Source organism: Ranitomeya variabilis, chromosome 5 (assembly GCF_051348905.1).
Source record: "Ranitomeya variabilis isolate aRanVar5 chromosome 5, aRanVar5.hap1, whole genome shotgun sequence".
NCBI classification, from domain to species: Eukaryota; Metazoa; Chordata; class Amphibia; order Anura; family Dendrobatidae; genus Ranitomeya; species Ranitomeya variabilis.
This window is the reverse complement of record NC_135236.1, coordinates 474,885,622-474,912,022: the sequence shown is the minus strand read 5'-3', so window position 1 is coordinate 474,912,022 and position 26,401 is coordinate 474,885,622. Positions and strand designations below refer to the sequence as shown.

Genomic DNA, 26,401 nt, shown 5'->3' with positions numbered 1-26,401 from the left:
ATAATGTGTGAGTACATCGTTCTGTTCTGTGTGCTGTGAAGTAGCTTCAGGTTCTGGGTTCAAATTCCTCCAAGGACAACACCTATGAGGAGTGTGTATGTTCCCCCATGTTTGCCTGGGTTTCCCCCGGGTTCTCCGATTTCCTCCCACATTCCAAAGACATACTGATAGGGAATCTAGATTGTGATCAGATCTTGTGACGGTAACTAAGAAAAGAAGGATTTTAAGTAAAATGCAATTTAAAACCTTTTTTTTTTTTATACATATAATTAGTTGTAGTTAAAATTATTCAACCCCAACTGAAAACTAGGTTTATTAGCAAAACTCACACATTTTCTGCCGTTTGCCATAAAACAATGAAAAAAGAATAATTTAAATAGCTCAGGACAACTGATATAAAATGTGTGAAGTGTATGTAAGGCAATCCACTGTCTAACAGCGGCAAAACTCGCCGGTGCATGTCACACATGCACCCTTGGCAAAATCGTGTAACGAACACTTGGGCTCATCACTAATATTCAGACACCAACTTAAGATTTTCTATGAAATTCAACTCAAGTTCACGTAGATGGAAGCATAAAGAAAGCTATTGCCTTTGGAAGTAGGGGATGAAAAAACTATAGCAAAAAAAGAAAAATTACACTTAAGGGGTTAAACTGCAAAGCCTAGTCCTAAAGTATTCCCTTCTTCAGATTATATGGGTTTAGCTGAACTGTTTGGAAAGTGTCAGCAACAATTGCTGCTCTGAAGGTATAATTCAAACTGTCATTTAGGACATTTACAAAAAATCTAAGAAGTAATGTCATTATTGAAGCCTATATGTTCAGTACAGTATTGTTACACTTGTGTCAGATGGACTTAAAATGAAGCTGTCAGCTACTCGGACATGCTGTTTCCTTTCCTCTATTAGTCCACTTCAAAATGTATGAATAAATTGACAACTGCTAACACTGTTAGTGGTGATATGCTTCAATAACAATGGGAATGTTATTGCTTAAAGGGGTTGTTTCCTGTTAAAAAATGAGTAAAATTGCTAAGTGTCTGTACAAACAAGCAACTTTGCAATTTACCCTTTATTAAAAAAATCCTCTCCATTGTCAAGAACAAAATTATATTTAATTTTATAGTGTATAGGTCATTGTCTATGTTACTAACCACAGTACAGTCCCAACCTGGCCAGTTACCTAGGCAAGGAGCCCATCGGCAAGAGCCTATGATTTAGAGCCTGATCGCGGCCCTCTGAAGAAGGCCGGTTCGCTGGATCCGACAAACCTCAGTTCTCCTTCTCTTGGGTAGAAGGCTCAGTTCAGACCAGCAATGTGACCATACCGCCAGTCTGAACTGTCAGTCTCAAGGAAGGCACCACCCCTGCAAAGCAGGAAGCCAGGGGATGATAAGCTGTGCACTTATGAAGATATCTTGAGAACACCCCTTTAACTGTAAATATACAGTATGTACAGTACTATGCAAATGTTTTAGGCATGTGTGTGAAATACACTGCAAAGTAAATAATGCTTTCACAAATGTTAATAGTTTTATCAATTAACAAAATGTAAAGTGAATTAACAACAGAGAAATCAAAGTCAAATTAATATTTGGTGTCAGCACCCAGTGCCTTCAAAACAGCAAAGTATCAATTCTTCTAGGTACAATGCACACAGGCTTTGAAGAACCTCATCAGGGAGGATGATAAAAACATCTTGGAGATCTAACCAAGGATCTTATGACGATGTAGGCTTGCTCAAATCCTTCTGTCTATTCATGTAATACCAGAAAGATTCAATAATATTGAGATCAGGATTCTGTGGGTGCCATAGCAAAACTTTCAGAATTCATTGTTCTTCTTTATGCTGAAGATACTTTTTATGCCATTGGCTAGATTTTTGCGTTCATTGTCCTGCTGCAGAAGAAATTTGGAGTCAATGGTATTGCTTCTGCCTGTATGTTTCAGTATTGAGGATACCATAATCCTAACCGAAACTCCAACTCCACTTGCTGAAATGAAACTCCAAACTTACAAGGATCTGTCATCATGCTACTCTGTTTCCTCCAAACACTTATTATAGTGCAACTCTCTAGTCCTGCAGCAAACAAATTGTCTTCTAGAACAGCCAAATATTTCACATTTTGACTCATCAGTCCAGAGCACCTGCTGTCATTTTCTGCACTCCGTCTCCTATGTTTTCACGAATAGTTGAGTCACTTGTTTGCATCTGGGTCCCACTGGTTGCTGCCAGTGTTGAGCTGATGGCGCTGCTGAACATCCTCTGATTTTGAAGGGAAGCATGATGTTTCATCTTCTACACTTATTTTCCTTGGTTGACAACTGCTCTCATTAAAATCAACATTGCCCATTTTTTTGGAGTCCTCAATGGTGAGAAATACAGGCAGATACTTATCCATCATGCAATATTATTAAGAAGGCATGTGATTGGCTCCAAATGTATTCTGCATCAGGACCCCAAATATACAAACAAATCATGGAAGTGATGATATGACCCTTATAAATCCCCGATCTCAACATAATTGAGTCTGTGTGGGATTACATGAAGAGACAGAATAATTTGATCAAGTTTTTATCATAGAAGATCTGTGGTCAGTTCTTGAAAATATTTGGGGCAATCTCCCTGCCTGGTGCTTGTGTACCTAGAAGAATTTTTACTTTGATGCTGTATTGAAGTCAAAGAGTGGCTGACACCAAATATTTAGATTTTTCTTTTGTTCATTCACTTTGCATTTTGCTGATTGATAACACTAAACTTTTAAGACTTCTCTTTTTGGAAGCATTCTGACTTCGTAGGATTTTTCCACACATACCTGAAGCATTTGCCCAGTACTGTATACATACTCCGGAAAGAATAACAGATAAAAGGCACAACTCAGGGACTTAGAGTTCTATAAAATTATTCTTAAATATTTTCAGTTCATAATGAGCAATACAAGTAATAATAAAATTAATCAAATAGAAGCCGATTCACCAAGACTGGCATAGCGCTATGACAGCCTTGATGTAATGGAAGGCGCCATGCTCATTAAGAGGCACATTACTTTGATCCTCTTCTGAGTGGCATGTGCCTTCAAATGCCGCACCAGAGATGCATTTTTGACATACAAAACGATTGCACATTTGATGAATTTGCCATGTGGCATGATCACACCTTACTCATCCCCTGCTCTGCCCATTTCAGTGGAGCTGAGTCAATCTACCGTGAAAATGTCAAAAGTTGTAAAAATTTTGTGCAACTCCCCGTTGCGCAAAAAAGTTGTAACTTTTCAATATATTTACTCCAATTTTCCTGTGTAAAACTTTTCATGAATAGGCCCCATAATTCCCAGAAACAAAAAATTCCAGGAACAGCAACCTTTATGCCTACAAGTTGTATCTGGTATTGGAGCTCAGCTGAAGTGAATTAAATAGGGATGAGCTGTAAGATCACTAACATCATGGAATCGGGCATTGTGCAAAAAAAAGCAACCATGTTTTGTGAACTAGGAACACTGCAAGGAGAATTGTTTTACAATTACATTTTATTTCAATTGTTTGATTTGTTTTATGTTTCTTTATAAATCTTTTACTAGGACCTTTAAATCCCAAGAATGTAAAGATAGTAAAAATATCATCAACTAATGTATCTTTGAAATGGGATTCACCAACTGATCCATTTGGTGATTTTTTCTGTGGCTATCGTATTACAGTATGGGATATAGAAGAAAACTCATTTTTAACCTTCAACGAGGAAAAGAACAAAACTTTTATTACTATTCAAAATCTGAAACCTTATCATGAGTACAAGATATTTATACAAACTATAGCAGAAAGTGGGAAATTAAGCTTATTGGAAAAGAGCTTGCCTATAATAACAGGTATAGCATACTATATATTGGTTGCATACATCAGGCAAAACAAATATGTCACTGTCATACTTCTTGTTAGCCCTCTCTTTCTTGACCCCTGAGGCTTTCGGAGTTGTAGTAAAGGAATATTGGAGTCACACTTGAATATTAAGGTTTTAAGTTAGATATTCATTTTTATGCTATTTAGACATTTTTCTAAACATTATCACAGTAAGGTGTGCTTTAAATAATATGCAAATACAGTCACATTATACTCTTACAGGGTTAATGTATATAATGATGTCACTGGATAAGAATTATACATACAATGATGTCACAGCGAGAGGATGCTATACAATTAAGAGGGATTAATTGCAAACATGAATGAATGTGCTAAGTGAGGTCACAAAGCAGAAGGAAGGAACAGTGTTGTCACTTTATAGAGGTATAAGCACGTACAGTACAGACCAAAAGTTTGGACACACCTTCTTATTTAAAGATTTTTCTGTATTTTCATGACTATGAAAATTGTACATTCACACTGAAGGCATCAAAACTATGAATTAACACATGTGGAATTATATACTTAACAAAAAAGTGTGAAACAACTGAAAATATGTCTTATATTCTAGGTTCTTCAAAGTAGCCACTTTTGCTTTGATGACTGCTTTGCACACTCTTGGCATTCTCTTGATGAGCTTCAAGAGGTAGTTACCGAGAATGGTTTTCACTTCACAGGTGTGCCCTGTCAGGTTTAATAAGTGGGATTTCTTGCCTTATAAATGGGGTTAGGACCATCAGTTGTGTTGTGCAGAAGTCTGGTGGATACACAGCTGATAGTCCTACTGAATAGACTGTTAGAATTTGTATTATGGCAAGAAAAAAGCAGCTAAGTAAAGAAAAACGAGTGGCCATCATTACTTTAAGAAATGAAGGTCAGTCAGTCCGAAAAATTGGGAAAACTTTGAAAGAGTCCCCAAGTGCAGTGGCAAAAACCATCAAGTGCTACAAAGACACTGGCTCACATGAGGACCGCCCCAGGAAAGGACGACCAAGAGTCACCTCTGCTTCTGAGGATAAGTTTATCCGAGTCACCTGCCTCAGAAATCGCAGGTTAACAGCAGCTCAAATTAGAGATCATGTCAATGCCACACAGAGTTCTAGCAGCAGACACATCTCTACAACAACTGTTAAGAGGAAACTTTGTGCAGCAGGTCTTCATGGTAAAGTAGCTGCTAGGAAACCACTGCTAAGGACAGGCAACAAGGAGAAGAGACTTGTTTGGGCTAAAGAACACAAGGAATGGACATTAGACCAGTGGAAATCTGTGCTTTGGTCTGATGAGTCCAAATTTGAGATCTTTGGTTCCAACCACCGTGTCTTTGTGCGACACAGAAAAGGTGAACGGATGGACTCTACATGCCTGGTTCCCACCGTGAAGCATGGAGGAGGAGGTGTGATGGTGTGGGAGTGCTTTGCTGGTGACACTGTTGGGGATTTATTCAAAATTGAAGGCATACTGAACCAGCATGGCTACCACAGCAACTTGCAGCGGAATACTATTCCATCCGGTTTGCGTTTAGTTGGACCATCATTTATTTTTCAACAGGACAATGACCCCAAACACACCACCAGGAGAGTGATGGGGTGCTACGCCAGATAACCTGGCCTCCACAGTCATCAGACCTGAACCCAATCGAGATGGTTTGGGGTGAGCTGGACCGCAGAGTGAAGACAAAAGGGCCAACAAGTGCTAAGCATCTCTGGAAACTCCTTCAAGATTGTTGGAAGACCATTCCCAGTGACTACCTCTTGAAGCTCATCAAGAGAATGCCAAGAGTGTGCAAAGCAGTCATTAAAGCAAAAGGTGGCTACTTTGAAGAACCTAGAATATAAGACATAATTTCAGTTGTTTCACACTTTTTTGTTAAGTATATAATTCCACATGTGTTAATTCATAGTTTTGATGCCTTCAGTGTGAATGTACAATTTTCATAGTCATGAAAATACAGAAAAAATTTTAAATGAGAAGGTGTGTCCAAACTTTTGGTCTGTACTGTATGTAATAGTAAAATTGTTAGGTGGAGTACAAAATTAGAAAAACATGGCTTATTTCTCCCAGAAGCAACCTCTGGATAAGTGTATCAGTGTTTCTGGAAGAAATCAGCTATATTTTTCTAATTTTGCACCCCACCTTATCATTTTACTATTACATCTACAGAGTGGCAACTGATACAGTATCTATAATTCTTAAGCAGTGGAACAATGTTAATACCTACAGGAATCCTAAACACAGTGATGTGTGGACGATGTCTTCAAGACCTTCTGAGTTACCGCTGATGGTAGGAGGGGAGAGTAAGTGATCAATCAATGGTTAATAGCTCTTCATTTCTATTCTCTAAAATGATGGGAAATGCAAGGCATGTTGGCACATGAATAGCTTATCATCATCAACTTTAAGTTACTAGGAATTTGTCAGTGTCAGGGGTGATCTATTAGCTTTTCTGCAGATTTATAGTTGAGTAAAGCCCATACAGTTTTTTTTACTTGACAACTAAGCATTTAGACAAAATACTTTTACTGATTTTTTTTGCCATTGGGCATCAGAACAAACAATTTATTTTTTCTTTAGAATTCTTGTATCCTTACATTGGATCTCGACTCTCCGGAACGCACAACACAAACTGCTTACATTTTTAAATAGATCTCTTCCACCTCATGAGGATGGCGTACTTACTTTGAAAACCTATGTAATATATATGTATATATTTTAAGAAAAGCTATCATGTTATTTTTACCTAGAGATTAGTCAATTGGAACGAATCAGCGTTGAACCAAATTCTGTACAAGAAGATAATTTAATCCTCTGCTGGGATTCTCCAGCACAAACTCATCAAATCTACATTCAAGTTAAATCTCTTGCGGACAATTCAGAAGTCTTTTATATTGTCTCCGACACTGATAATTTCCGTGTTGGAGCTTTGTTACCCGGTATGACTTATGAAATAGGACTTTCAATAGAGATGAATGGAAATAGGAGTGAAATGAAGATCCTACAACAAACGCTACGTAAGTACTTTTTTATTCTTTTTTAGCGTGTTTTTTCATTTTTAATAATTTTTTGGGATTCCGTGGAATTCTGTAAACACGAATAGCAGTTTAGGTAATAAAAAATCATTATGTGATAAACCAGAAGTATATTGCATATACTAAAATATGACAAGAATCAAGTGTAGTAATCACGGTTTATCACTGGGTACGTTTAGCATATTTGTTTATTTGGGTTTCCATTGTATCTGATGTAAACTGATGACAAATTTAGGCTTCATTCACATCTGCAATGAAGGCTCCATCAGAAGCATTAATAGCTGATTTACAGCAGAACAGAAAAAAAGAATTCATAGCACAGATGTGAACATATAGCCTCACATCAGTTTTCAGAAGTTTCTGTTCTAGGAACAGTGGAATGAAATTCTTTTTGAAGATGGATCACAATGAAACTGAGGTATACTAGGCCCTGTTCAGATGTGAATCGTCACTTCTATTTCAAAGGAAAATCATGACATGGTGCCAGTAGTTTTGATGACAAGAGTAGCAGTACAGTTCAGTACCTTGAAAATATGAAGGAATTTTGCTTCAAATGTAGGACTTTTGAACAAATTCAGTTGAAAGAGGTTGCTTGGTCTAAAGCTACAAGTCTGCAGTCACTCTGTGTTACTGTGGACTTGTGAATCTTCACATCACGTGCACTGGTCAGTGTGAAGATTCACCGATGCCGCGAGCTGCGGTCATGTGACCGTAAGTGTGCTATATGCCTACTCTCAGCCACATTCGGACTAGACTGTTTCCAGCCTCAAAACACTTGCATTGAGTGAGGCCAACTCCAACACATAGGGTCTCCAAGGAGTATTCTGAGAAACAAACTCCCAGTCCACACAATAGACACTGTTTAAGACAACTAGTCTGAATGATGGTGATTGGTGAAAAATAAAATCGGAACGTCACTGATATCACTAGAAGGAAATGTTAGAAAATAAATTATTTTGTCACTAGTAGCCCTATGCCATAACTTCACACCTACCTTCTGTCCCATTATTTAGAATATTCGTCTCATTTTCCAGCTACTTCAACATACAGTCCCATGTAAATAACATCACTTCCCACTTTTCATCCATTTCCAACACACATTCTCATTTGCAAAACACCACTTCCCTCTAGAGTTGATGCGAATTGATTTGCACATCATATTCCATTGGCAACAACAACAGTCTATAGTCACTGGATGGGAGCGAAAGTAGTGCCTCTTACTTTGTAGTGATCCGTTGCCGCCTCTATCTTCATACAATCACTGTCCTTCCTCCCTGCTTCATGTGGATGACACATCCTACGTCATCCACATAGTGGCCTCCATTGTGCTCCTGTGCAGGCGTACTACTCTTTGCTCCTTTGAAGGCAGAGCAAAGTATTCTACTGTGTATGCGTTGGCTTTCCCAATCGGTCATTGGCACTCTTGGGCTTTTACCCATACATGCGCATTACAGTACTTTTGATCTGCCCTCGGAAGGACAGAGAGAAGTTCGCCTGCGCAGGAGTACGGTGGAGGACACAATGTGAATGACATTGGACACGTCATCCACACAAAACAGGGAAGGAGGACGGCTATTGTAAGAAGGGAGAGGAGGCGCAGAATCAAGACCGGATATGTCCATCCTCTGGATTATACCAAATGTAAGTAAAAATGTTAGTGTCTTGGAGAGTGGATTGGGACATATATATAGCATACTAGAATGCTGTAACAGAGGGCTTACAGGTGCTGGCCATACATTATATATTAAAAACCTGGTAACAGGTTCTCTTCAAGGAATGCATTGATATTTTTCATTGTACTTGACATTTAGCAAGCAATCAATAGCTATAATGATCTATAATTGTTGCTTTTTTTCATTTTGTCATAGATAACACTTGACTCCATAATTGCATAATACAACAATGATGAAAGATCACCTTTTTGTTTTTTTTTAATTGCAGGACCTAAACCAGTTATCCTTGTGGTCCCGATTGAAGAGAATGCACACAATGTTAAGCTCTTTGTCCAAATGCCCAATGTGGGAATATTTGATGGTATCGTAATAACAAATGCAAATTATGAAAACAGAACTATTTCTTTTCCTCTTATGACACATGGCAAATATGTAATTGATCGGCTTCTGCCAGGCACGGAGTATGATTTTATAGTTCACACCACAAGTAAGGACATGCTAAGTACTCCATTTAAGTTGTCATCAGTGAAGACATGTAAGTATTTTTATTGCAGTAAAGCAAGAAATATAAAAAAAACACATTTTTAAGGTACAGTCATGTTACAGTAGTTTATTCTTTTGATGTTGCTATTCTTTACATACAAAAATCTAAACAATAAAAAATAAACATATTTAGCATTGCCATGTACATAATGGTCCAAACTAGGCTCTGGAATATGGCTACACAAATCAAACTTTATTTATTTTTAAAGTAGCTAAAGATACAAAATACTTCATAAGTTTGGTATTGCCATAATTTCACAAAGTTGATGGATGGGAAGGATCAGACCTGTTTACTAGTGTTCTGTAATAGAAAAACACTTCTCATGGTAAAGCTGTTTTTTTCTTAGGAGGATGCCTTTGTAATGTAAGATCTTAATCAATTTTAAATCCAGAACATAAAAATATGGTTAATATTATAACTTTGTGTATAAATCTTCAGTTTTACTCAAATTAGTTGATCCAAAATTGAATACACCCCCACACCAAAAACTACTACATCTTGTATTTTGTATGACCTTTATGATTTTTAAGGACAGCACTAAGTTTTCTAGGCATGGAATGAATAAGTTGGCCACATATTGCAACATCTATCTTAATACATTGTACAAGAACAACCTCTTTTAGACCTTCGTGCTGGATGGAGAGTGATACTCAACTTGTCTCCTCTGAATTCCCTATAGGTGTTTGATTAGGTTTAGATCATGAGACATGCATCACCACTGAATGACCTTCACCCCCGTTCTTCTTCAGAAATGCAACAATGGCCTTAGATGTGCATTTTGGTTGATTATGTTGGAGCAGTGCGCGTCTACCAAGTGCACGGAGTGATGGGAACATCTCTTTCAATATAGAGCAGTACATCTATGCATTAATGAAACTACCAATAAATTGTACCTCCCCAAAACTAAGAACACTCAAGCAACCTAATATACAGTGGCATCTAAAAGGTTGGGCACCCCTGGTCAAAATTCCTGTTGTGAACAGTTAAGCAAGATGAAAATGAAATGATCCCTAAAAGACCTAAAGTTAAAGATGACACATTTCATTTGCATTGTAGACAAAAATATATATATTTTATTTCATTTTAAAAACTACAAAAAGGAAAATGGGCCTATGCAAAAGTTTGGGCACCCTTGGAGATGTGTATGCTAGGATGACTTTTTCCAAGGTTTCAGACCTTAACTAGCCTGTTATTGTTTTGGCTTCTTCACTGTCATCGTTAGGAAAGGCCAGGTGATGCAAATTTTTCAGATTTATAAAAACCCAGCCTCCTCTCACCTTGTGCCAAAAGACAACAGCCATGGGTTCTTCTAAGCTGCTGCCTAGCACTCTAAAAAATGAAAATGGTGGAGGCCCACAAAGCAGATAAAGGCTATAAGAAGATAACAAAGCATTTCAAGTTGCCCTTTCCTCAGTTTTAAATGTAGTTAAGAAATGACAGTTAACAGGAACAATGGAGATCAAGATACGGTCTAGAAGACCAAGAAAAAATTTCAGTGAGAGCTGCTAGTAGGATTGCTAGAGAGTCAAATCGTAACCCCCGTTTGACTGGAAAAGACATTCAGAAAAATTTAGTAGAGTCTGAAGTTGTCATACATTGTTTTACTGTTTAGAGACACCTGCACAAATATGCCTGTTGGAAACAAGTCCTGTAGACCACACTGAACAGCTGAAGTTATTAAGTTCTGGACAGGATGATCTTACATATAAATCTAATAAGACTCAACAGGATGCAATATGCCCGAATGGGCAAATACAATATATGCACAAAATATATAGTATCAGAGACAAATAAAGTTTAAACAGGATAAAAAACTGCAGGCTGACAAATAAAGAATGTGATAGTGCACAAAACCCAAAACTCTCCCTAAAAATAGTTCAATGAGGAGTGTCTCCCCCTCCTCCACTACCATGACCAGGTGACTTTCTTATTTCAGGATCTAACAGGTTCTCTGCAGTCCCATTCCTCCCTCTCTCTTTTTGATTTTTGACTAATTTGTCCTTCCTCATTGAACTATTTTATGAAGAGTTTTGGGTTTTTTGCACTATCACAGTCTTTATTTGTCAACCTGCAGTTGTTTATCCTGTTTAAACTTTATTTGTCTCTGATACTATATATTTTGTGCATATATTGTATTTGCCCATTCAGGCATATTTCATCCTGTTGAGTCTTTTTAGATTTATATGTAAGATCATCCTGTCCAGCACTTAATGACTTCAGCTGTTCAGTATAGTTTACCATAATATACTCCCGGTACATTAAGTGGAGGTAGGTGCTTTCCTTGGGGGGAACCTACAAGGCTCCCTATGGTTGCTAACCTTATGTTTTTTAATTGTTTTTAATTGTTTGGTTGTTTGCCTTTTTTTGATATGTTTCAATAAATTTATATATACCTTTTTGCTATACTGATTTTGGTGATCCTTCCTTATACATGCTACCTTTTTTCTCTTTTGTTAACATACATGTTTCTAGCGTGTGGTCAGTGATTCCATATCTAATGATTAGTAGTGCCCTCAGGTCCCCCCTTTTTCCAAGTGTTGTAGACTGATGAGTTTAAGATAGAACTCTTTGGCCACAATGATCAAAGGTATGTGTGGAGAAAAAAGGGCACAGAATTTCAGGGAAAGAACATCTCACCAACCATTAAGCATGAGGTTGGATCAATCATGCTTTGGGGTTGTGTTGCAGCCAATGGCACGAGGAAGTTTTCACAGGTAAAGGGATGAATGGATTCAGTGAAATTTCAAGATATTCTTGAATGAAACATAACACCATCTGTAAAAAAGCTGAAGTTGAAAAGAGGATGTCTTGGACAATGATCCTAAACACATGTCAAAATCCACTATAGACTACCTCAAAAGGTTTTACAATGGCCCTCACAGTCCTTTGAACTGAACTTCATTGAAAATATGTGACTAGATCACAAAATAGCAGTTCACGCAAGATGAACCAGGAATCTCACATAACTGGAAGAATTTTAAAAGAAAAATGGATGAAAATCCCTGAAACAAGAATTGAAAGACTCTTGGCTTGCTACAAAAAGCGATTACATTCTATGATATTAGGTACTAACCATGCAGGGTACCCAAACTTTTGCTTTGGCCCATTTTCCTTATTTGTAAAATATATACAGTATATATATATATATATATATATATATATATATAGATTAAAAATAAGAAAAGCAGCACAAAAGAATTGAAAAAGGCGGACTTTAATGCCCGAACGGCGTGGCAACGTTTCGGATGTGTTATCCTTTCTCAAGCAGCTTGAGAAAGGATAACACATCCGAAACGTTGCCATGCCGTTCGGGCATTAAAGTCCACTTTTTTCAATTCTTTTGTGCTGCTTTTCTTTTTTTGAATCTACTATTGGTGACCATTGGATTGCTGGTCAGAAGAGCTCTACATGTTTTGTAAGGTAGTACTTGATGCTGTTCCAATTTTTTTCATATATATATATATATACAGTATATATATATATATATATATATATATATATATACAGTATATATATTAATCTTTATTTATATAGCGCCAACATATTCCACAGCGCTTTACAGTTTAACAGGTTCAAACGCAAGTCATAAATAGCAACAGTAACAATACAATAATTAAAGCACAATAAGATGACCCTACTTGTGAGAGCTTACAATCTACAATGAGGTGGGGGAGATGCAAAGTACAGGATCTTATTTACAATGATATATTTACAATGATGGTCCAGCCATTTTCAGGGGGTGGGGGACAGATGGAGATAGTGAATTGGGCTACACACGCGCCCTTACACATATAAAATGACTTTTATTAGAGAATGTGATAGGCCGCTTTGAAGAAATATGTTTTGAGGGAACGCCAAAAACTATGCAAATTGTGAATGGTCCTAATTTCTTGGGGTAGAGCATTCCAGAGGATTGGTGTAGCGCGAGAGAAGTCTTGGAGACGGGAGTGGGAGGTACGGATTAGTGCAGAGGTTGGTCGGAAGTCATTTGCAGAGTGCAGCGGTCAGCTAGGCCGATAGACAGAAATAAAGGAGGAGATGTAAGGGGATGCTGCACTGTGAAGAGCTTTGTGGGTGAGAACAAGTACTTTGAATTGGATCCTATAATGAATGGGTAGCCAGTGTAGTGACTGGCGAAGAGCGGCTGCATCTGAATACCGATTAGCCAGGTAGATGACCCTGGCTGCTGTATTAAGGATAGACTGAAGAGGAGAAAGTCGAGTAACGGGGAGGCCAATTAATAGAGCGTTACAGTAGTCCAGGCGGGAGTGTATCAGGGCAACAGTGAGGGTTTTTGTTTCCATGGTGAGAAAAGGGCGCATTCTAGAGATGTTCTTTAGGTGTAAGCGGCAAGAGCGGGCAAGGGATTGTATATCGGAAGTGAAGGAGAGATTGGTGTCAAACGAAACACCCAGACAGCGCACCTGCTGCTGGGGTGTTATTATGGTGCCACCCACGAAGAGGGAAATGTCAGGTTTAGGGATGTTAATAGATGGTGGGAGCAGAAGAAGTTCAGCTTTGGAGAGGTTGAGTTTCAGATAGAGGGCGGACATGATGTTGGAGACTGCGGGCAGACAGTCACTGGCATTCTGTAGTATATCGGGAGTAAGGTCAGGGGATGATGTATATAGTTGTGTGTCATCAGCATAAAGATGGTACTGAAAGCCAAATCTGCTGATGGTCTGTCCAACTGGAGCCGTGTAGAGAGAGAAGAGAAGGGGGCCAAGGACTGATCCCTGAGGTATCCTGACAGTGAGAAGAAGAGGGGACGAAGTGGAGCCAATGAATGATACACTGAAGGAGCGGTCAGAAAGATAACCAGGAGAGAGCAGTGTCCTTAATGCCTAGTGACTGGAGCCTAGAGAGTAGGAGAGGGTGGTCAACAGTGTCAAAAGCTGCAGAGAGGTCGAGAAGAATGAGTAGAGAGTGGTCACCGTTACACTTTGCTGTCAGAAGGTCGTTGGTCACTTTGTTGAGTGCAGTTTCTGTCGAGTATAGGGGGAGGAAGCAGGACTGTGAAGGGTCAAGGAGGGAGTGAGTGGAGAGGTAACGGGTATATACAGTGGGTATGGAAAGTATTCAGCCCCATTTAAATTTTTCACTCTTTGTTTCATTGCAGCCATTTGGTAAATTCAAAAAAGTTCATTTTTTCACATTAATGTGCACTCTGTAAGTTAACCCATCGTGACAAAAAAAACAGAAATGTAGTAATTTTTGCAAATTAAAAATGAAAAACTAATATCACATGGTCTTAATTATTCAGACGCTTTGCTCAGACACTCATATTTAAGTCACATGCTGTCCATTTCCTTGTGATCCTCCTTGAGATGGTTCTACTCCTTCATTGGAGTCCAGCTGTGATTAATTAAACTGATAGGACTTGATTTGGAAAGGCACACACCTGTCTATATAAGACCTCACAGCTCACAGTGCATGTCAGACCAAATAAGAATTATGAGGTCCAAGGAACTGGCCAAAGAGCTCAGAGACTGAATTGTGGCAAGGCAAAGATCTGGCCATGGTTACAACAGAATTTCTGCAATACTCAAGGTTCCTAAGAGTACAGTGGCCTCCATAATCCTTAAATGGAAGAAGTTTGGGACCACCAGAAGTCTTCCTTGACTTGGCCGTCCAGCCAAACTGAGCAATTGTGGGAGAAGAGCCTTGGTGAGAGAGGTAAAGAAGACCAAGATCACTGTGGCTGGGCTCCTGAGATGCAGTACGGAGATGGGAGAAGTTCCACAAAGTAAACTATCACTGCAGCCCTCCACCAGTCGGGCCTTTATTGCAAAGTGGCAGGACAGAAGCCTCTCCTCAGTGCAAGACATATGAAAGCCTGCATAGAGTTTGCTAAAAAACACATGAAGGACTCCCAGACTATGAGAAATAAGAATCTCTGGTCTGATGAGACGAAGATAGACCTTTTTAGTGATAATTCTAAGCGGAATGTGTGGAGAAAACCAGGCACTGCTCATTACCTACCCAATACAGTCCGAACAGTGAAATATGGTGGTGGTAGGGGTGTTTTTCAGCTGCAGGGACAAGACGACTGGTTGTCATTGAAGGAAACATGAATGAAGCCAAGTACAGAGATATTCTGGATGAAAACCTCTTCCAGAGTGCTCTGGACCTCAGACTTGGCCGAAGGTTCACCTTCCAACAAGACAATGACCCTAGGCACACAGCTAAAGTAACAAAGGAGTGGCTTTGGAACACCTCCGTGATCATTCTTGACTGGCCCAGCCAGAGCCCTGAACTAAACCCAACTGAGCATCCCGGGAGAGACCTGAAAATGGCTGTCCATCAATGTTCACCATCCAACCTGACGGAACTGAAGAGGATCTGCAAGGAAGAATGGCAGAGGATCCCCAAATCCAGGCATGAAAAACTTGTTGCATCATTCCCAAGAAGACTTATGGCTGTACTAGCTCAAAAGGATGTTTCTACTCACTACTGAGCAAAGGGTATGAATACTTATGACCATGTGATATTTCAGTTTTTCTTTTTTAATAAATTAGCAAAAATTACTACATTTCTGTTTTATTTCAGTCAAGATAGGATGCAGAGTGTACATTAATGAGACAAAAATGAACTTTTTTTAAATTTACCAAATGGCTGCAATGAAACAAAGAGTGAAAACTTTAAAGGGGTCTGAATACTTTCCTTACCCACTGTATATATACAGCTCTGGCAAAAATTAAGAGACCACTACATCAAAACCCTGCCATGGGCAGCCCAATTTCCAAACCTGAACCCCATTGAAAACCTCTGGAATGTAATCAAGAGGATGATGGATAGCCACAAGTCATCAAGGAAGAACTGCTTAAATTTTTGCCCCAGAAGCAGTGTGAAAGACTGGTGGAAAGCATGGCAAGACGCATGAAACCTGTGATTAAAAATCATGGTTATTCCACAAAATATGGATTTCTGAACTCTTCCTGAGTTAAAACATTAGTATTGTTGTTTCTAAATGATTATGATCTTGTTTTCTTTGCATTATTTGAGGTCAGAAATCACTGGGTTTTTTTTTAATTTTGACCATTTCTCTTTTTCACAAAAAAGCCCAAACAAATTTATTGCTTGGAAATTCGGAGACATGTTGTCAGAAGTTTATAGAATAAAGGAACAATTTATATTTTACTCAAAAATATACTTATAAAGAGAAAAATCAGACAAACTGAACATTTTGCAGTAGTGTCTTAATTTTTGCCAGAGCTATATATGCATATTTCTTTTTTTTTCCAGAAATACAAAGGAAATGTGTCATCTTAATTTTTAGAGATTATTTCAATTCAGCTTGCTTAACTGTTCACAATAACAGTAATTTTGACGCTGGCACCACCATGTTTCACTGTAGGCACCAAGCTTTTTATTTTATTCTTTTCACCTTTTCAACACATACAATTTTGAAGCCATCAGTTCCAAAGGCTTCCTTCATCGACAACACTCAGGCATGCCATGTGACTCATGGAAGATATTCACCCTGGTTTGGCTTTCCACTTCTTTAGCTAACTTCAGTGAATTTGTATGACAAGTTTCTTCAACCTTTCTCATCAGAAGACACTCCTGTTTAGGTGTTAAAGGGGTATACTCATCTCCAAGATCCTATCCCAATATGTTGTAGGTGTAATAATAATAATACTAGCAAGCACCTCCAATTAGAAATGTAATATACCGTATTTTTTGGACTATAAGACGCACCAGACCATAAGACGCACCTAGGTTTTAGAGGAGGAAATTAGGAGGAAAAAAAAATAAGGCAAAAAATGTGGTCAATTCTGTACTTTAGAACACCTATCCTGATAAATATGGTCCCCTCATCCCCATCCTGGTATGCATGGCCCTCATCCCCATCCTGGTATGCATGACCCCATACTTATTCTGGTATGCAAGGTCCCATTCTTATTCTGATATAAATGATTTACCCCATTCTGTTCGTTCCTGGTATGATTGATTGGCCCCATCCCTTTCCTGGTATGATTGATTGGCCCCATCCCATTTCTGGTATGATTGATTGACCCCATCCCGTTCCTGGTATGATTGATTGGCCCCATCCAGTTCCTGGTATGATTGATTGGCCCCATCCCCTTGCTGGTATGATTGGCCCCATCCCAGTCTTGGTATCCATAACCCCATCAGAAAAGATTAAGAAAAACAAACCTTTACTCTTACCTTCCTCCGCTCCCTCGCAGTCGCAGCGTCCTGCTCTGGTGCCAGCAGCTGCTTAATGTTTGTAAGCAGCGCATGGCAGGGACGTCATGCACTACTCACAAGCAGAGCACAGCTGCCAGAATACTCATCGGGTGTTCATCAAAGAACGAGGTGAGTATCCATTGCTTTTCAGTAGCTCGCAGTGTCAGTCTCCAGCTTCCTGCTGGGGCCGGCAGTCATGTGTGCCGATACTTATGAGAAATGAATATTCAGAATACTCATTTCTCTTAAGTATCGGCACACTTGACCGCCAGCAGCAGCAGGAAGCAGGCAGCTGACAGTGCACGCTACTGAAGAGGAATGGATACTCACCGCTATCTGCAATGAACGGTCCCGGTGAGTATTCTGGCAGCTGTGCTCTGCTTGTGAGCAGCGCATGACGTCACTGCCATGCGCTGCTTACAAGCATTAAGCAGCTGCTGGCACCGCAGCAGAACGCTGTGACTATGAGGGAGCGGAGGAAGGTAAGAGTAAAGGTTTGTTTTTTTTAATCTTTTCTGATGGGGCCATGGATACCAGGACTGGGATGGGGCCAATCCTACCAGCAAGGGGATGGGGCCAATCAATCATACCAGGATGCCAGGAAGAAATTAATATTCATTGCCCTCCACGCCCACGAGCATGGAATGCAGTACATATTAATTTCTCTTTAGCAGCAGTCACAGGAGTTAGCCGGAGCTACCGGCACCTGCCTCTGTGTCCCGCTGCTCCTCTCATACCGCTCCCCCACCTCCCACCACAGCCAGAGCAAATATATCTGGACTATAAGACGCACCCCCCCATTTTTCTCCACATTTTGGGAGGAAAAAAGTACATCTTATAGTCCGAAAAATATGGTAGTTCTTCTGATTTGCTATGTTGCTTACCCCATATGCAAGGCAACCAAATTTTGTAGTCTAAACTTTTTCTTTGCTAATATGACTTGCATTGGTGTATACTCATTTTTGCAATATAGTCTGAATGAATTTTTTGGTAAAAATAATTTTATTTGAGTGCAAAGTAAAAATCTTGTTAGCAATCAGTGTCCCATATTTGTGGGAGTATTTTGTAGTAAGGTATCCCATAGAATATTTTTATACTGAAAGGAAATTAAAGGTTTTGAAATCTCTTGATATTGAGCACTGTATATAAATACTGTATATTGACTCCTCAATGCTGAAAATGTAATATCAGGAAGAAAAAGTTATGGAATTATTTAAATCATAGGATATATAGGCATGTTAATGATATGCAAATGGTGAAAAATATAAATAAAATTCTCAAAACATCGCAGTTTATTCAGTATTGCATATGAGCGACATGCACAAAAATACATGCACTTACATGCCCTGGCTTCTATCAATGAGATTATTAATGGTTGTGTGAGGAATTTTCTCATATAATGAACACAAATCATCACTATCCAATGATGTCCGTTCCCATTGCAATTGCCGACCAATGATGTACTAAATAGAAAATATGTCTCGAGATGCTGCATACCACGGTAGCATGTTTAGACCACTCAGGCGGCTCACAATAGCATAATCAAAATGCAGCCTAGTTTTGTTTTGTTGAAAAACAACTCATAGGAGACTTTGAAGAAATGGCCATAAAACTGGTTCCAAAATTGTTCCATTCTGTACAAAAAGTTAAATTGGATGTCACATAATAAGCATAATGTGTCAAACAGTATCTACATAAAGCATCTGATTGTGTTTGCATGACATTGGCTATGAGCCAGACGTTCAGCCACGTTTTCCATTGACCTTATGTAAGATGGCAATGTAGCCTGAAATGAAGAGTCTACCCTCTGCAGATTTGAGTCCACAATGTAACATCACATTGGTCTTACTCTTAAGTTTATGGTGTGGGGTGGCATAACCTATGGTAGTCAGTCCCCCCTAGTCTTCAGTCCAGAAATGCTAACTCTAACTACTCATTGTTGCATTGATTTGGTTGAAGAACCAGTGGGACTGCCATTTCTCCAGAGTGTCTCAGGAGCCATTTTTCAACACAGTAGCATCAGCTAGTATGTTGCTTGTGCTATCATTAACAGCCCGTGAGGCTGAATTGTGCTCTCATTGCTTGCAGTGTCTCTGGACTTATCTCCCATCAAGAAAATGTAGTATGCCAGTGGTTGACAGTTTCAAAGGGAGCTGCCAGCAGTGGATTTTGATGATTTGCATATTATTATTATTATTATTTATTATTATAGCACCATTTATTCCATGGCGCTTTACATGTGAGGAGGGGTATACATAATAAAAATAAGTACAATAATCTTGTACAATACAAGTCACAACTGGTACAGGAGGAGAGAGGACCCTGCCCGCGAGGGCTCACAATCTACAAGGGACGGGTGAGAATACAGTAGGCAAGGATAGAGCTGGTCATGCAGCGGTTTGGTCGATCGGTGGTTACTGCAGGTTGAAGGCTTGTCGGAAGAGGTGGGTCTTCAGGCTCTTTTTGAAGGTTTCGATGGTAGGCGAGAGGGAAGAGGAGATAAGAGGGGAGTAGAGAAGGAGATCTTGTGAGGATCGGAGGTTGAATGCAGGAAAGTACCAGGAGATGAGGTCACAGATGTATGGAGGAGACAGGTTGTGGATGGCATATCATATTTGTGTAACCTCATTGATAGTAGCCAAGACGTTTTTCTGTCTGGGGCACTCATATGCAATACTAAATAAATCGAGATGTTGTGAAAATCAATTGCATATCGTTAACATGTCTATCTATACTATCACAACCGCAATGTGTTGGACTTACAGGGAACATGTCACCAGGTAAAAACTGGGCAGTTTTTACTCTTATTTTATTTCTGCTGCTCTCCTGAATAATCTGTTGTTTTTTTTGTAAATCTGCCATTCGGTGCCACAGATATGTATTTTTATTTAGTGTTAATATTTATTCTCTTAACCAATGGGGTGTGGCCCTTAGGATTCTCGGGGAGCTTGACCTACATAGAACATGCAAATTCGCACTAAATAAAAAGATCCATTCTCTGGAAACATATGGTGGATTTCAAAAACACAAAAAAAGAGTGCACAGGGAAGTAGTAATAAATAATACTAAAACTGTAGTATTAAATAAAATAATACTAAAACTGTTCACTTTTTACCAGATGACTGGTTCTCTTTATCACCAATGATATAAACTGTATATTGGCTTTTGCTTACTGCAGTTCCTTGATACACCAAATAATCTAAATTTATATTGTCCTCTGGATGATAAAAATGTAAAAATAATACTTTAGCCAATAATACTCGAAAACAAGATTGTGTTTCTTCTTTATGCTTTTTATGCATTGGCAGTAATTAGTTTTTTTGCATTGACATTCTATAAATACAGTTACTAGCACTTACTATTCTGTAATTGTCATTAGAATACACTACTTTCCCTCTATTATTAGGTTTGGCGACTCCAGATAATGTACGTGAAGGAGCAATAACGGAGCATTCTGTACAAGTTGTTTGGGATAAAGTTGAAGGAAATTTTCAGCAGTATGAAATTATTTGCAACAACTGCTCCAACTCTATTACAGTAAGTAAGAGGACAGTAAGAGGACAGCATGTTTTGGTTGTGAAGAGGACAACACAAAGCATCTGTTAATCTCCTTTACACTTTACCTATCACATTTCTTGGCTTTGTGAAAAACATATGCTTCTATTGCAAAGTGCAATAACCATAGACGTACTGTGATTTACCTTTTGGGTTCCATGAATCATGAGTGCCATGACAGTGGGGGCTGAATTATACTATATTAGGCTGTGTTATACCTTATGGGGGCTGCATCATACCATATGGGGGCTGCATCATACCATATGGGGGCTGCTTCATACTCTATCAAGGACTATAGGCTGTGTATTATACTGTATGTACTATATGGGGGCTGCATTATACTTTATCAAGTACTATGGGAAGGGCCTTATACTATATGTTCTATATTGGGTCTGCAATATATGCTATCAATGACTATGTACTGTGCATTATACTATATGTACTATTCTGGGGCTTCATTATAATATATGAGGGCTGCATTATACTCTCCAAATGATTATGGGCTCTGCATTATACTGTATGTACTATATGGCAGCTGTATTATACTCTATCAAGGACTATGGAGAGCTTTATACTATATGTACTATATGGGGGCTGCATTATAACCTATCAACGACTATGGTGAGTGCATTATACTATATGTAATATATGGGGGCTGCATTATCCTCTGCCAAGGACTATGGTGAGTGCATTATAATATATGTATTAAACAGGGGGCTGCATTATACTGTATGTACTATATAGCATCTGTATTATACTCTATCAAGGAATATGGAGAGCGTTATACTATATGTACTATATGGGGGCTGCATTATAACCTATCAAGGACTATGGTGAGTGCATTTTACTATATGTAATGTATGGGGGCTGCATTATCCTCTACCAAGGACTATGGTGAGTGCATTATACTATATGTATTAAACAGGGGGCTGCAATATAATCTATTGAGGACTGTGGGGTGCATTATATTGTGTACTATATGTGGGATGCACATCTATGGAGGACTATGGGGTTCATTATACTGTATGGAGGACTGTTTGGAGTGCATTATATTGCATGAAGGACTATGGGGAATGCATTGTATATGAAGGACTTTCGGGTGCATTATACTATGGGTGTGAATTGTACTATATGGAGCACTGATGGAGTGCATTATACAATATGGAGGACTATGGGGTGCATTATACTGTATGGGCAACTATGGGGAGTATATTATGCTATGTGGAGGACTATGGGGTGTATTATACTAAACAAGCAAAATGCTGCCTATTCAGCGAGTGATTGGATTGATTATGCCTGAACAAATATCACAGTTCTCAGCAGCACATCACCAGGTACTTTATAGGGACAGATTGATGTACTAGTGATCGTTATGTACCAGTCATTCTTCATTTTGCCTCAGGCACCACTTTGTCTAAAACCGGCTTTGCTAACAGGCCAGCACACCTAAAGCCACACTACGTGGCCATTGGACTAGAAACATATGCTGTTTTTGATTAATTTTTTTTGAGTCAGAATCAGAAGAACATCCGGTATGATGAAGCAGAATAATTTCTTGACAAAAACGTATTCCTTTTGAATCAACTTTTGACTTTGGCTTCAAAAACCACATTGAAAAGGAATTGCTACAAAAACTGCATGTGGGATTCTTGCTGTTGGGAATGCTGTGTCCAAGGTCAACACAGATTGTTCTATGCAGTATAGATTATTTTTTAGAAAGCAAGACAAAGCATTCCAATTAACAGTGTCTAAAACAAAAATCATCCTTGTTGCCCATAGGCACACGGTCAGCTCTCATCTTTCATTATTTAAACTATTCTAACAAAATGAACTCTTTGCAATTATACGTTGCAATGGGCAAAAAAATTGTCTGTAGAACACATATTTTGGAAAAACAAACCTATTTTCACTTTATTGCTTGTAGGCAGTGGCGTAACTACAAAGTTATGGGCCCCGGTGCGAACTTCCAAATGGGGCCCCCCCCCTACCCCCCCCTACCCCCCCACCTTCCCCCGCCCCCGCAACCCCCCCACCTTCCCCCGCCCCGCTTCCCCTAGATACGCCTCGGACTGTTGCAGGAATCTCCTGCACTGCAACATGGTGTTGGGTGCCAGCACAGCCCGCACAGTGGTATATCCAGCACAGCCCGCACAGTGGTATATCCAGCACAGACCGCACAGTGGTATATCCAGCACAGCCCGCACAGTGGTATATCCAGCACAGCCCGCACAGTGGTATATCCAGCACAGACCGCACAGTGGTATATCCAGCACAGACCGCACAGTGGTATATCCAGCACAGACCGCACAGTGGTATATCCAGCACAGCCCTCACAGTGGTATATCCAGCACAGCCCGCACAGGGGTATATACAGCACAGCCCGCACAGGGGTATATACAGCACAGCCCGCACAGGGGTATATACAGCACAGCCAGCACAGGGGGTATATAGAGCACAGACCGCACAGTGGTATATCCAGCACAGACCGCACAGTGGTATATCCAGCACAGACCGCACAGTGGTATATCCAGCACAGACCGCACAGTGGTATATCCAGCACAGCCCTCACAGTGGTATATCCAGCACAGACCGCACAGTGGTATATCCAGCACAGACCGCACAGTGGTATATCCAGCACAGACCGCACAGTGGTATATCCAGCACAGACCGCACAGTGGTATATCCAGCACAGACCGCACAGTGGTATATCCAGCACAGACCGCACAGTGGTATATCCAGCACAGACCGCACAGTGGTATATCCAGCACAGACCGCACAGTGGTATATCCAGCACAGACCGCACAGTGGTATATCCAGCACAGACCGCACAGTGGTATATCCAGCACAGACCGCACAGTGGTATATCCAGCACAGCCCTCACAGTGGTATATCCAGCACAGACCGCACAGTGGTATATCCAGCACAGACCGCACAGTGGTATATCCAGCACAGCCCGCACAGTGGTATATCCAGCACAGACCGCACAGTGGTATATCCAGCACAGACCGCACAGTGGTATATCCAGCACAGACCGCACAGTGGTATATCCAGCACAGACCGCACAGTGGTATATCCAGCACACACCGCACAGTGGTATATCCAGCACAGACCGCACAGTGGTATATCCAGCACAGACCGCACAGTGGTATATCCAGCACAGCCCTCACAGTGGTATATCCAGCACAGACCGCACAGTGGTATATCCAGCACAGACCGCACAGTGGTATATCCAGCACAGCCCGCACAGTGGTATATCCAGCACAGACCGCACAGTGGTATATACAGCACAGCCCGCACAGTGTTATATACAGCAGAGCCCGCACAGTGGTATATAGAGCACAGCCCACACAGTGTTATATACAGCAGAGCCCGCACAGTGGTATATACAGCAGAGCCCGCACAGTGGTATATACAGCAGAGCCCGCACAGTGGTATATACAGCAGAGCCCGCACAGTGGTATATACAGCAGAGCCCGCACAGGGATATATACAGCAGAGCCCGCACAGGGATATATACAGCACAGCCCCCACAGGGGTATATACAGCAGAGCCCGCACAGGGGTATATACAGCACAGCCCGCACAGTGGTATATACAGCAGAGCCCGCACAGTGGTATATACAGCAGAGCCCGCACAGTGGTATATACAGCAGAGCCCGCACAGTGGTATATACAGCAGAGCCCGCACAGGGATATATACAGCAGAGCCCGCACAGGGATATATACAGCACAGCCCCCACAGGGGTATATACAGCAGAGCCCGCACAGGGGTATATACAGCACAGCCCGCATCTCATCCCCCCCCCCCCGATAATGGCCCCACAGTCCGGTTAAAAAGAAAAAAAAAAAAAAACTCTCCTCACCTTTCCTTTTGCCCGCGCTGCTCCTGGCGGCTGCAGTCTGCCCAGGACACTGCAGGTGCGCGATGATATGACGTCATCGCGCACCCGCAGTGTACTGTCAGAGGCAGAGCGGGGAATGATGGGAGAGGAAGCGTCAGGTGACGCTCTCTCCTCCCATCATTGCATTGAACTATACCGGTGTCATAGACGCCGGTATAGTTAAATGCGGCGGCGGCGGCGGCGGCGGCACTGGGGGGGTTCCGGGGGAGAAACAGTGCAGCGGCCCACTACTGGCATCGGCTCTTCTGGCATTTGCCAGAAGTGCCCGATGGCCAGTCTGGCCCTGCTCAGACCTGCCGGCCCGGGGCCCCTGACCTGCGGGGCCCGGTCGCAATGGCGACCGCTGCGACCGCGGTAGTTACGCCCCTGCTTGTAGGTATGTTTTGATGGATTATTTTAGTAATTGTTTTCTTCCAGTTAGCTAGTTCTCATATTGTTCCCCCTGATGAAGTAAAGCTATTCTTAAAGGAAATCTGTCATGAATTTTTACCATCTATTCTGAGAACAGCATAATGTAGAGCCAGAGATTCCGATTCCAATCATGTGTCACTTGATAGGCGTTGATCCAGGGAACTGTCATGGTTCCCAATGGCAAGGGAACGTAAAAAATACATAAGTAACGAACGAGCTCTCGGGTGATGGAAACTCGAGTTGACCGTGAGCTAAATCTACCACACAACTAACAGTAGCCAGGGAGCATACCTACGGCTTCCTATATGCCACGCGCCAGCCGGAGGACTAACTACGCCTGGTAGAGGAAGAAACAGACCTGGCTTACCTCTAGGGAAATACCCCAAAAGATGATAGCAGCCCCCCACATGTAATAACGGTGAATTAAGAGGAAAAGACATACACAGTATGAAAGTAGATTTAGCAAAGAGAGGTCCACTTACTAGATAGCAGAAGGATACAAAAGAGGACTTCACGGTCAACTGAAAACCCTTTCAAAAACCATCCTGAAATTACTTTAAGACTCCTGTGTCAACTCATGACACAGGAGTGGCAATTTCAGCCCGCAAGAGCTTCCAACTACAGAGGATTACAAAAACTGCAAACTGGACAAAAGGTACAAAACAAAAGGACAAAGTCCACTTAGCTGATCAGCAGACTAGTAGCAGGAACATGCAACCGAAGGCTCTGGTTACAATGATGACCGGCAAGGAAATGACTGGAGAGCAAGGCTAAATAGGAAACTCCCAAACACTGATGGAAGCAGGTGAACAGAAGAAGCAAAGTGCAAACAAGTCACCAGTACCACCAGCAACCACCAGGGGAGCCCAAAAAGCGGATACACAACAGTACCCTCCCCTTAAGGAGGGGGCACCGAACCCTCACAAGAACCGCCAGGGCGATCTGGATGAGCCCTATGAAAGGCACAAACCAATTCCGAGGCATGAACATCAGAGGCAGTTACCCAAGAATTATCTTCCTGCCCATAGCCTTTCCATTTAACCAGATATTGAAGTCTCCGTCTGGAAATACGGGAGTCCAAGATCTTCTCCACGACGTACTCCAATTCACCCTCCACCAGCACAGGAGCAGGAGGTTCAGTAGAAGGAACCACCGGTACCTCATATCTCCGCAACAACGACCGATGGAACACATTATGGATAG

General features: G+C 40.8%; 1 protein-coding gene across 1 annotated transcript in view; it reads left to right on the top strand.

The window, feature by feature from the left end:
- Nucleotides 1–9,236, top strand: part of LOC143776277 (uncharacterized) — a 169,896-nt gene extending 160,660 nt beyond the window's left edge. Inside the window, exons 9-11 of the mRNA XM_077265497.1 lie at nt 3,580–3,864; nt 6,637–6,903; nt 8,863–9,236. Of these exons, the coding sequence (XP_077121612.1) occupies nt 3,580–3,864; nt 6,637–6,903; nt 8,863–9,182 (872 nt within the window). The 3' untranslated portion in view covers nt 9,183–9,236. The remainder of the gene's footprint in view (nt 1–3,579; nt 3,865–6,636; nt 6,904–8,862) is intronic.
- The last annotated feature ends 17,165 nt before the right edge of the window (nt 9,237–26,401 follow it).